This window comes from Oryctolagus cuniculus, chromosome 3 (assembly GCF_051225735.1).
Source record: "Oryctolagus cuniculus isolate XC-2025 breed Fujian yellow rabbit chromosome 3, ASM5122573v1, whole genome shotgun sequence".
NCBI lineage: Eukaryota > Metazoa > Chordata > Mammalia > Lagomorpha > Leporidae > Oryctolagus > Oryctolagus cuniculus.
This window is the reverse complement of record NC_142869.1, coordinates 10968443-10980991: the sequence shown is the minus strand read 5'-3', so window position 1 is coordinate 10980991 and position 12549 is coordinate 10968443. Positions and strand designations below refer to the sequence as shown.

At 39.4% G+C, this 12549-nt stretch overlaps 1 protein-coding gene across 2 annotated transcripts in view; it reads left to right on the top strand.

The window, feature by feature from the left end:
- Window positions 1-12549, top strand: part of DAW1 (dynein assembly factor with WD repeats 1) — a 90394-nt gene that overhangs the window by 23331 nt on the left and 54514 nt on the right. For both annotated transcript variants that reach the window (XM_089328911.1, XM_070071497.2), the window contains exons 2-4: window positions 4424-4496; window positions 6808-6952; window positions 12428-12486. In XM_089328911.1, coding sequence (XP_089185037.1) covers window positions 4424-4496; window positions 6808-6952; window positions 12428-12486 — 277 coding nt within the window. The remainder of the gene's footprint in view (window positions 1-4423; window positions 4497-6807; window positions 6953-12427; window positions 12487-12549) is intronic.

The window sequence follows — 12549 nt, the reverse complement described above, 5'->3', positions numbered from 1 at the left end:
AACCTAAACAGACCCATAACTGAGACAGAAGTTGAACAAGGAATAAAGGCCCTTCCAACAAAGAAAAACCCAGGACCGGATGGATTCATTGATGAATTCTACCACACATTTAAAGAAGAACTAACTCCAATTCTTCTCAAACTATTCAGAACAATCAAAAAAGAGGGAATCCTCCCAAATTCTTTCTATGAAGCTAGCATCACCTTAATTTCTAAACCTGAGAAAGATGCAGCATTGAAAGAGAATTAAAGAACAATTTCCCTGATGAACATAGATGCAAAAATCCTCAATAAAATTCTGGCCAATAGAATGCAACAACACATCAGAAAGATCATCCACCCAGACCAAGTGGGCTTTATCCCTGGTATGCAGGGTTGGTTCAGCTTTCGCAAATCAATCAGTGTGATACACCACATTAACAAACTGCGAAGAAAAACCATATGATTCTCTCAATAGATGCAGAGAAAGCATTTGATAAAATACAACACCCTTTCGTGATGAAAACTCTAAGAAAATTGGGTATAGAAGGAACCTTCTTCAATACAATCAAATTCATTTATGAAAAGCCCACAGCGAGCATCCTATTTAATGAGGAAGTTGGAAGCATTTCCACTGAGATCTGGTACCAGACAGGGATGCCCACTCTCCCCACTGCTACTCCAAATAGTACTGGAAGTTTTAGCCAGAGCCATTAGGCAAGAAAAAGAAATTAAAGTGATACAAATTGGTAAGGAAGAACTCAAACTATTCCTTTTTGCAGATGATATGATTTATCTAGGGGTTCCAAAGAACTCTACTAAGAGACTATTGGAACTCATAGAAGAGTTTGGCAAAGTAGCAGGATATAAAATCATTGCACCAAAATCAACAGCATTTGTATACACAGGCAATGTCACAGCTGAGAAAGAAATTCTAAGATCAATCAGAATTAACAATAGCCACAAAAACAATCAAATACCTTGGAATAAATTTAACCAAGGACGTCAAAGGTCTCTACAATGAGAGTTACAAAATCTTAAAGAAAGAAATAGAAGAGGATACCAAAAAATGGAAAACTCTTCCATGCTCATGGATTGGAAGAATCAATACCATAAAAATGTCCATTCTCCCAAAAGCAATTTATAGATTCAATGCGATACCAATCAAAATACCAAAGACATTCTTCTCAGATCTGGAAAAAATGATGCTAAAATTCATATGGAGGCAAGAACACCTCGAATAGCTAAAGCAATCTTATATACAACAAAAACAAAGCCAGATTCATGATAATACAAGATTTCAGGACATACTACAGGGAAGTTATAATCAAAATAGCATGGTACTTGTACAGAAACCGATGGATGACCAATGGAACAGAATAGAAACACCAGAAATCAATCCAAACATCTACAGCCAACTTATATTTGATCAAGGATCTAAAACCAATTCCTGGAGCAAGGACAGCCTATTCAATAAATGGTGCTGGGAAAACTCAATTTCCACGTGCAGAAGCATGAAGCAAGACCCCTACCTTTCACCTTACACAAAAATCCACTCAATATGGATTAAAGACTTAAATCTACAACCCAACACCATCAAATTATTAGAGAACATCAGAGAAACCCTGCAAGATAAAGGCACAGGCTTCCTGGAAAATACTCTGGAGGCACAGGCAGTCAAAGCCAAAATTAAGAATTGGCATTGCATCAAATTGAGAAGTTTCTGTACTGCAAAAGAAACAGGAAAGTGAAGAGGCAAACAAAAGAATGGGAAAAAATATCTGCAAACTCTGCAACCGATAAAGGATTAATAACCAGAATCTACAAAGAGATCGAGAAACTCCGCAGCAACAAAACAAACAAACCAGTTAAGAGATGGGCCAAGGACCTCAATAGATATTTTTCAAAAGAGGAAATCTAAAGGGCCAACAGATACATGAAAAAATATTCAGCATCTCTAGCCATCAGGGAAATGCAAATCAAAATCACAATGAGGTTTCACCTCACCCTGGTTAGAATGGCTCACATACAGAAATCTACCAACAACAGATGCTGGTGAGGAGGTGGGGAAAAAGGGACACTAACCCACTGTTGGTGGGAATGCAAACTGGTTAAGCCACTATGGAAGCCAGTCTGGAGATTCCTCAGAAACCTGAATATAACCCTACCATACAACCCAGCCATCCCACTCCTTGGAATTTACCCAAAAGAAATTAAATTGGCAAATAAAAGAGCTGTCTGCATCTCAATGTTATTACAGCTCATTTCACAATAGCTAAGACCTGGAATCAACCTAAATGCCCATCAACAGTAGACTGGATAAAGAAATTATGGGATATGTACTCTATAGAATATATACAGCAGTGAAAAAATGAAATTCAGTCATTTGCAAGAAAATGGAGGTATGTGGAAAACATCATGCTGAGTAAATAAGCCAGTCCCAAAGGGACAAATATCATATGTTCTCCCTGATCGATGACAACTAAGCACCAAAAAGGAAACCTGTTGAAGTGAAATGGTCACTATGAGAAACAGTGACTTGATCAGCCCTTGTCCTGACTGTCAAGGAACAACTTACTATTTTTTTCCTTTAAGTATTTTTGTTATACTTAAAACCATTGGTTGAACTCTGTAATTAACACACATTTATTCTTAGGTGTTGAAATTTAACTGAAAGGTGATCCCTGTTAATTATGAGTAGGGATAAGAGATGGAGGAGATGTACAGTTTGGCACATGCTCAATCAGACTTACCCCAAATGGTAGAGTTAGAAACTTGTCAGGTGATTCCAATTCAGTCCCATTAAGGTGACATGTACCAATGCTATCTCACTAGTCAAAGTGATCTGTTTCAGTTCATAATTGATGATAATGATAGGACTAAGAGTCCAAGGGATCACATAAACAACACTAGTGTCTGCTAATACTAAGTGATAGAATTAAAAGGGAGAGAACGATCCAACATGGGAAGTGGGATACACAGCAGACCCATAGAATGGCAGATGTCCTAAACAGCACTCTGGCCTCAGAAGCAGCCCTTAAGGCAGTCGGATATGGCTAAAAAGCCCATGAGAGTATTTTAGGCATGGAAAGCCAAGACACTCTGGCAAAAAAAAAAAAATGACCTAAATGAAAGCTCTCTGTGACTGAGATCCCAGCAGAAAGAACAGGACATCAAAGAAGGAGGTACCTTTCTCTGAAGGGAGGAGAGAAATTCCACTTTGACTATGACCTTGTCTAAATAAGATCAGAGTTTGTGAACTCAATAGGCTTCCATAGTCTTGGCATCTCATGATAAGAGCCTCGGTGATTACTGACGTCATAAATAAGAGTGTCAATTGTTAAATCAATAAGAGGAGTCACTGTGCACTTACTTCTCATGTAGGATCTCTGTCCTTAATATTTTGTACTATGTGAATTAGCTATGTGAATTAACTAGTACTTAAACTGTACTTTATACTTTGTGATTCTGTGTGGGTGCAAACTATTGAAATCTTTACTTAGCATATACTAAATTGATCTTCTGTATATAAAGATAATTGAAAATGAATCTTGATGTGAATGGGATGGGAGAGGGCATGGGAGATGGGATGGTTGTGGGTGGGAGGGAGGTTATGGGGGGAAAAAGCTGCTTAATCCAAATGTTGTACTTTGGAAATTTATATTTATTAAGTAAAAGTTAAACTAAATTAAAAAAAAAAGAAAAGAAAAGAAAACCCAAGAACTCATTATCTGGTCATTATTCAAGTCCTGGGGGCTTCTAGCCATTCTGTCTTCCATCCAACTCTTTTGTTTTATTTGTTTTGTTTTGTTGGTGCAATTATAAGCATATTGATTTAATGAGTGGGGGGCTCACTCCCTGCTGCAGATAGAAATGAATGCCATGGTACCACCTTTTGAAAAAAAAAAAAAAAAGGCTTCATTGCAAAGTCAACTGGAAAGGAGATCAGAGACACGAGACAAGGTTCAAATCTGTCTCCTGATCACAGGGCAGTTGTGGAATTAAGGCTTGGTTTGGGCAAAGGTGGGGGTCGATTCAGGGAATAGAGAGATTAGGGCTCAGCTTGTACTGATTCCTTGACTGTGCCTGGAGATTTTTGGCTGTACAGTATTCTGAGATATTATCATATTCTGTTAAAGCAAAATGTTTTATTGTTCTGTATTTTTGCTGCATCTGTAAAAAAAGATTTTTACATTTTTGTCACCAGATGAAATATTTCCTCTAGATATCTACAGAGTTGAACAAGTCTGAATGGGCTCTGTGGTTACACTTCCAAGGAAGTACCAGGGAAAACTTAATCTACACAATCTTGTTTTGGAACCAGACACCACTGGCTATATTTTATGTATAAAATGTAGACATTTAGAAAATGAGAGTAAAAATATTGTCAAAGCAGATTTACTTTGGCATGAGCTGTCATGATAAATGGTCTTTTTTATGTACAGGAATTATGTTGGAATATGAAAAAAATGGAGAATTAAAGATGAAATCCATAGATTTGCTTGATCTAGATTCAAGGTAAGTTAGCTACACAATACAAGATGGGTTTCATATCTAAATTTTATTGGAAAACCCTGATACAGAGTATGATAGATGGATGAACTACACAAATTACAGACAATGCATGTTTTACATAGTTTTTGAAGATTTATATATTTGGAAGGTAGAGGGAGAACAATAGAAAAACATTTTCCATTCACTGGTTCAATCCCCAAATGGTCACAACAGCTGGGCTGGGCCATGCCAGAAGCATCACCCAGGAGCTACATCTGAGTCTCCTACATGGGTACTAGGAATGAAGTATTTGGGCCATTGTCTGCTGCCTCCCAGACACTCCCATTATTTTAAAAGTTATTCTGTGGTATATGATTTTATGTTTTGTTGGGTTTTATTTGAGGATCTTGCTAAATGAGGAGGAGGAGGTAGAAAAACATAATCAATCTATCATTTTTTCTTTATGGACAGTCCCCCCTCCCCCCCTTTAAGTAAACCTTTTTAGTTTAGAATAGTTTTAGAAATGTTAGGGAGACAGAGATCCCAAGTACACCACACCCATTTCCCATATTCTTGTCTTGGATTTGTCATGATGAACGCAGCAGGGTGGACATGTTATTAACTGAAATTCATACCTGGCTCAGTTTTTCTTAGCTTTCCTGTAACCCCCTTTCTATGCCCCACGATCCTACCCAGCATCCTATAGGACCCTTACTCAGGTTTCCTTGGGCCCCTGTTCTCTGTGACCCATCCTCAGACTTGCCTGATTTTTAATGACTTCAACATATTTGAATAACACCAGTTACTAGATTTCAAAACCATCACTGAGCCCGTTATTTCCTTAGTAACTATTTCATGTGACTGCATACATTCCTTCTCATTCATTACCGTGAGACAGAGGTGGAAGATACAATCTATGTCTCTGAATGTGGTATGGGCCTAGAGAAATTCACTTGCGAGGTCATCGTGCACAGAATGCATTCCCTTTAGGAAGTCTTTGCAAAACTCCAAGAGACAGATAAGGAGAATGGATTCTCAGTGGGTAAAAATAATGACAAAAAATTTTGTGTTCACAATTATGGCTTTCTAAAAAATGAACTTTTAAAGAAGTATTTATTTATTTGAAAGACATGGCAGGAGTGTAAGGGGGGGGGGAGAGATATCAATCTTCCATCTGCTGGTTCACTCCAAATGGCTGCAAAATCTGGAGCTGGGCCAGGCTGAAGCCAGGAGCCAGGAACTCCATCTGGGTCTATCACATGGGAGGCAGGGACTCAAATACTTGAGCCATCATCCACTGCTTCTCAGACACATTATCAGGGACCTGAAGGGGAATCTGAATAGCCAGGGCTCAAATCGGTAGGACTTCAATCAGCTATCGATATGGGATGCAGGTGTCCCAAACTTAGCTCACTGCACCACAACGCCCACCCCATCATAATTCTTTAAATGTTTATTCATGGTTAGGCATTTTTTTCTTTCCCTAGAAATATTTAGAACGTAACCTTTCTGAACCTCAGTTTCTTCGCTTCCACAACAGTCATGATAGAAGGATGATGTCATCGAGGTGTCACAGGACTAAATAAGAGGACATATGTAAAATGGAAAGCTAGCGCAAGGCACACCCAGTATCTGTTCATCGTGTCCAGAACCAGTGAACTCTGGGCCTTGCTAGGAGCTGGTGATCTGTTTTGTGTGGCTAGAACAAAAATACCAGAGATGCGGTAATTTTAAAGAACAGAAATGTACTTCTCATGATCTGGAGACTGGAAAGTTCAAGATGGAGGTGTCAGCCACTCAGGGGTCTGGTGCAGGCTGCTCTCTGCCCCAAGGTGATGCCACCTTTCCACCTCCTCTAGTGATGGAAACATTGCATGCCCACTCACATGACAGAAGGCAGCAGCAGCAAAAGGGACAAACTCCCTCCACCCAGCCCTTTTATAGGAGCTCTACTCTGCTGACTTGGTCATTTTGTGAAGACCCCACCTCTTAATACTGCTACTTTGATGACTAAATTTTCAACAGGGATTTTGAGGAGCCCACAAATATTCAAACCACAGCCCTAGACAAGCACGTCAGAACCCTGGCAATACCTTCCACCTGTGAAGCCCCTGTGATGGCCAGATGTAGTCCAGAAAACCCGAGTCTTGGTTCTGTGCCACCATGCATGCTCTCTATGCTGCTTCCTGATTTCGTGTGATTTTCACCCCTATGGGGAGAGCAATGGTGTTTTTGACATTTCGTGAATGTCATAAAGCAGTGCATTGTTCATGTAATAAACATTTGTGCCATTTTTGCTATGAGAAAAGAGTAACAATTTTGGTATAAATTTCAGTACTGATGTCAGTGCTCTTGTCAAAGACATCCAGAGAGTAGAGCCGCTGATCACGGCTTCCAAGACAGAGCAGGTCACACTTGTAATACGGAGACTGCAGGAGAAGCTTGGACAGTACAGCAACCACAGCTTCCATCTTTTCAAGGTAAAGATATCGTCAAGAAGGCATGCAGTGAAAACATTGCTGTTTGATTGATTTATCATGGAAAACAACATTTCTTCCTCTGAAAGTATTTTTCCATAAAAAGTATCATCAGTGGTTTAATTCCCCCCTCTTATATTTTGTCAGTTTGAATGATTTTATGTTAAGTGAATGTTAAAACTTGTTTCTTGAGATGTTAAATATACATTTGTAGTAAGTTTAGCTTCTCTCTATAAAGGTAAATTTAAGGTGGCACTACCTTTAATTAAAACTGTTCTATCTAGAATAGTGTTAAAATTGTGTTTGATGGCATTTTAGCATTTCATATTTTCTGCTTCCTTGTGAAGTATACTATATTTTGGTAAATTACTTGTTTGTATGGCTAACATTTTTTTCCCCAGAAGCCTTTTATTTAAGGTATAGAAACTTCACACACTTCATAAATACAACTTTAGTAACATAGCATACCCACCATACCCACCCTCCCACTCCCACTCCTGCCCTTCTTCCTCCTCTCTCTCCTATTCTGATTCTTATTTTTTACTAAGATCTATTTTCAATTAACTTTATACACAGAAGATTAACTCTATACTAAGTAAAAGAGTTCAACAAATAGTGGGAAAAAGGAACTGTTCCTCAACTGCTTTTTGATTTCTCTTTTGATTTCTGCTATGACCCACTGTTCATTAAGGAGCATGCTGTCCAGTCTCCATGTGTTTGCATATGCTCTAGAGACTCTTGAGTTTTTGATTTCCAGCTGCATTCCATTGTGGTCAGAGAAGATGCATGGTATGATTTCAATTTTGTTTGAATTTGCTGAAACTTGCTTTATGACCTGGCCTGTGGTCTATCTTAGAGAAAGTTCCATGCATTGGTAAGAAGAATGTGTATTATGTGACCGTAAGATGAAAAGTTCTGTAGATAACTGTTAGGTCCATTTGGTCTATGGTGTTGATTAACTGTTGTTGTCTTGCTAATTTTCTGTCTGGTTGATCTGTCCACTGCTTAAAGTGGGGTATTGAAGTCCCCCATTACTATTGTATGGGAATCTATGTCTCTCTTTAGATCCCTTTACATTTGTTTTAAATAGCCAGGCACCCAATAATTAGGTACATATACCTTTATTACAGTCACATCTCCTGTTGAATTGATCCCTTAATCATTACATAGTGCCCTTCCTTGTCTCTTTCAACAGATTTTGTGTTAAAGTCTTTTGTCTGATATTAAGATGGCTACACCAGCTCTTTTTTGGTTTCTGTTAGCATGGAATATCTTTTTCCATCCTTTCACTTTCAGTCCTCATGTATCTTTGTTGGTGAGATGTGTTTCTTGTAAGCAGCAAATAGATGATTTTTCCCCATTCAGCCATTCTGTGTCTTTTAACTGGAAAGTTGAGACCCTATACATTCAAAGTGATTGCATAAGTAACCAGTTGACCCTGCCATTTTTCCATAAATATTCCTGTTATTTACTTTGGATTTACTTTTACTGGGAGATTTTCTGCCTTCACCTTCTTTCTTGGGACCATTTTTCTGTGTTTTGGTTTGTAGCAGATCCTTAAGCATCTTTTGTAAGGCTAGATGAATGGTGGCAAATTCTATTTCTGTTTGTTATGGAAGGTCTTTATTTCACTTTCATTCATAAATAAGAGCTCAGCAGGGTACAGTATTCTGGGTTGACAGTTTTTTTCTCTTAAGACTTGGAATGTATCTCACCATTCTCTCCTAACCTGTAGGGTTTCTGATGAGAAGGCAACTGTGTGTCTACTTGGAGACCCTCTGAAAATAATCTGACATTTCTCTTGCATTTTTTAGAAACTTTTTTTATGCTTTACTGTAGAGAGTTTGACTACAATGTGTCATGGCGAAGATTTTTTCTCATCATGTCTATTAGGAGTTCTATGTGCTTCCTTACTTAGATTCCCTTTCTGTTACAGTTGATTTCTTCCTGAGAGGATTCGTTCTGAGAGGAGGAGCGTGGTGGGGGCAAGAGGCGCAAAGTCACCACACAGACCTCAGGAGTCGGGTGAAAGCAGGCCTGAGGCATGCAGCCCACAGACTCATTTATTTCAGTTGCTACAGCTGTTTATATAGCCAAGGCCAGCCAATCTGGTCAAGGGGCGGTCTATGCCCTAACCTATCACAGCCTGTTGCCAGACAGTTTCCGAAGCCATCCAATCACAGCCTGTTGCCAGTCAGGCTCTTGTTGCCAGGCAGTTCCTGAAACCATCCAATCACAGCCTGCTGTCAGTCAGGCTCTGTTGTCATGTGGTTTCCTCTGTTGTCATGTGGTTTCCGAAGCCATCAAATCATGGCCTGTTGCCAGGCAGTTTCTGTTGTCAGTGGCCATCTTGGCATGACCTTTTCACCCCCTCATTCCACCACACCTTTCTTTCCCCAAATTAAGGAAGTTTTCTGTTATTATTTCACTAAAAAGGCTTTTTAATCCTTTTTCTCTTTCCACGCCTTCAGGAACTCCTAAGTCCTATATGTTGGATCATTTGATAGTATCCCATGAATCCCACAGATCTCCAACACTGTTTTTTAGTTTTCTAATTTCTTCTTCTTTTTTTTTTTTTTTTACTTTGGTCTGATTGTAAAATTTCCATAAATTGGTCTTCTAATTTGTGTATTCTGGCTTCTGTGTTACTGATTCTGTTGTTAAGGCTTTCCACAGGATTTTTAATTTGTTCTCTTGAATTCTTCATTTCCAATATTTCATTTTGATTTTTATTTAAAATCTCAATTTCCTGACAAAAATTTTCTTTCCTATGATGTATGGATTTCTTTAGTATGTGGATTTGCTTCTGACTACTTCTAAGTAAACCTACAACTAATTTTTGAATTCTGTTGCTGGCATATTTCTTCAGTGTGTTCATTTGCACATTCTTGTATTGAAGTGTTGTTGTGTTCCTTTCAAGGCATCATGTTGTCTTCCTTAATCTTGTTTTTTGAATTACTGCATTTATTTTAAGGCATTTGTGAGGCTACTTGTTGGTTTAGTTATTTATTTTTTTCCCTGTGATGGTTTTTGTCTTTGGACGATGCCTCCGTAGATTAGTCGAATGTCTGCTCTTTCAGAGAATACCGAGGCATGTGCTGGGTGTGGCCTGGGAGCTCTGTTTAGTGTTCTAGGGTGAAGGGACTATCCAAGATGACTCAGAAATTGGGCATGGTAAATCTCTTCTTCCTCTTTTTCTTTTATAATGAAAGGAGAGGTTTGTTCCGCTCTGTTGGCATAGTCTCATGCTCACTCCATTTCCTCCAAGGAGATGGATGCCTGGGTGCTAGCCCCAGTGTGTATAATATTCATTTGTGTTGCCACAAGAACCAAACGAAGAATCAGAGCAGTCTTCGGTGTGAGCACAGATCCTGCAGCAATGACCCTCACCTGGAGTTCAGGGAGCCCTGAGCATGTGCAGCTGCCCGCAATGACTGCCCAGCCACACCCTGTACACTAACACGCAGCCACAGTGTTTTCACAGTCCCAACACACAAGGCTCTCACAGCCACGAGCACACAGCCCTGTGGGGAGCAACTCGGACTAGACTAAGTTACTGGAATTAAGACTTATTCTATGCATCTGCTCTCCCACAATATGGTGCTGGGAGAGGAGCAAACAGATTCTGCACAGCTGCCTCTCGCCAATTTGATTGAGCTGCAGGAGCTGCTCCTGCTCCTGATTGGAGGAGAGCAGCGTGCTCGGCGTGTGGGTGGCAGAGTTGGAATTGGTGGAAGAGGACTATAAAGGAGGAGAGAGACAACATGCACCAGGAACATCTAAGGGGAACACCCGAGGAACATCTGAGCAGCCCCCGAGAGCGGAAGTGGGGAAAGTGGCAGGGGGAACCGCCCTTTCACGGAGGTGGGAGGACGGCAGCCAACCCGGGAAGAACCAGCAGCAAACCCGGGGAGGGCAGAGCAGACAAAAGAACAGCGCAGGGTCTAGTGTCGTTCCTCCACGAAGAGGGGGAGCGACACAGCCCCATCAGTTCTCCCAGCCAGAGTTAAGCATCTCCCCTTGGCTGGTTGCTGGGTGCACAGACTCACGCTGGCACAGCTGTTATGTATGTCTAAAACATGCCCACCTACTCTCTGCTAGTTACAGGACACTTGCGCTGGGTGGTCAGGGAGAGAGAAATGTTCCCTGTTTTTTTCCTCTAGGTTGGCAGGTACACTGTCTCCACATTCCAAGTCAGACTCAAGCCAGGCTCTTCCTGTAGCTTTATTTGCCAGTGGCTTGGGCTGCTGCAGTCTGGTCTCACCTCACTCTCCAAAGCTGGTGCTGAGACTCTTGCTGCTGGGGCACTGAGTCATGTGTTTCCAAACAATCCACGTAGATCCATAGTGTCCCTCTAATTTGTGTGGTGTTTCCTCTGCTGTTTTCTCCCTAACTCCTCTGTAAGATTGTACTCTTTCCACGTTTTTAAAACTATCTTTCCCTAGACTAGAGCAATAAGCTTTCTCCCTATTCCTTCTACTTGGTGCCTCTCCTGGCTACTGTGATTTTAATACAATGTAAAGATGTTATTTTTTCTCTAGTTTTTGATATTTGAATTAAAAATCTAACAAATAGAGTCACTTAGTACTTCAAGACTAGCTTTTATTTTTCTTTATTGATTAAAATATTTAATGGTTCAGTCTAGAGCTTATCAATTTGCAGACTTTATTTTTGTAGTTGAAATATAATTGTGATAATTAAAATTATTATTTATTCACAATTTGTTCTATGGTATACAAAATACCCAGGCCCTCGTTTGTACCATCTGTTGTTTCTGGGTGAGGGTGAGGTTGTTTTTATCCAGCAGGTGGCACTGTTTAACATCAAATGTGACCTAACTAGGGTAGCCTTGTTACTTTATCCTCTAAGGGGAAAATTTGAGAGTGGAAGGGAATGCTATTAACAGTTATAGTCTGTCAGCAGACATAGTGGGACTGTCCCAGCCCAGCCAATGACTCTATTAATAGATTATATAATTTATGTATATTCACCCTGTAACTATTTATTAAGATAGACAATGCCAGGATTGAAAGGTAAGACGTAGTCCTTTGAAAGGAGCTTTATGATTCAAAAAGAAATAATAATACATTATAAAATCTGTATTTGAAATATTTAGTGCATTCTCTATATGCACTGCTTGAAATGTATGCAAAGCTTTATTCCATATGTTAAAGAAAGTGTTACCAATTTGTTGCATTTGGTATCTTATTTAACAGCCATAATTCATCTTAAAGGTAGTTGTTGAGAAACACAGAACCAATCATTGCTCTGCAATCATTCCTAACCACTAGATTGATTGCTTTTGTTAATAATAAATATACAATATATTTTTTCTCATTTATTTGGATCTTGGATATTGCCCATTTGTTACACCTAGGCAAGACAATAAGGAATGTCTTCATTGTTCTGAAATTAAAATTAACAAATTAAATTTAATCTGGTTTGGGTCTAAAAAAATGCTGTTTTCTTTTATTAAAGGTTCTCAGGGCGCATATACTGCCACTGACGAATGTTGCACTTAACAAATCAGGCTCATGGTAAGGTTCTTTTTTTATCTCTAATATTTAGAAATCAAGGGATACAATTTTAAGTGTTTATTT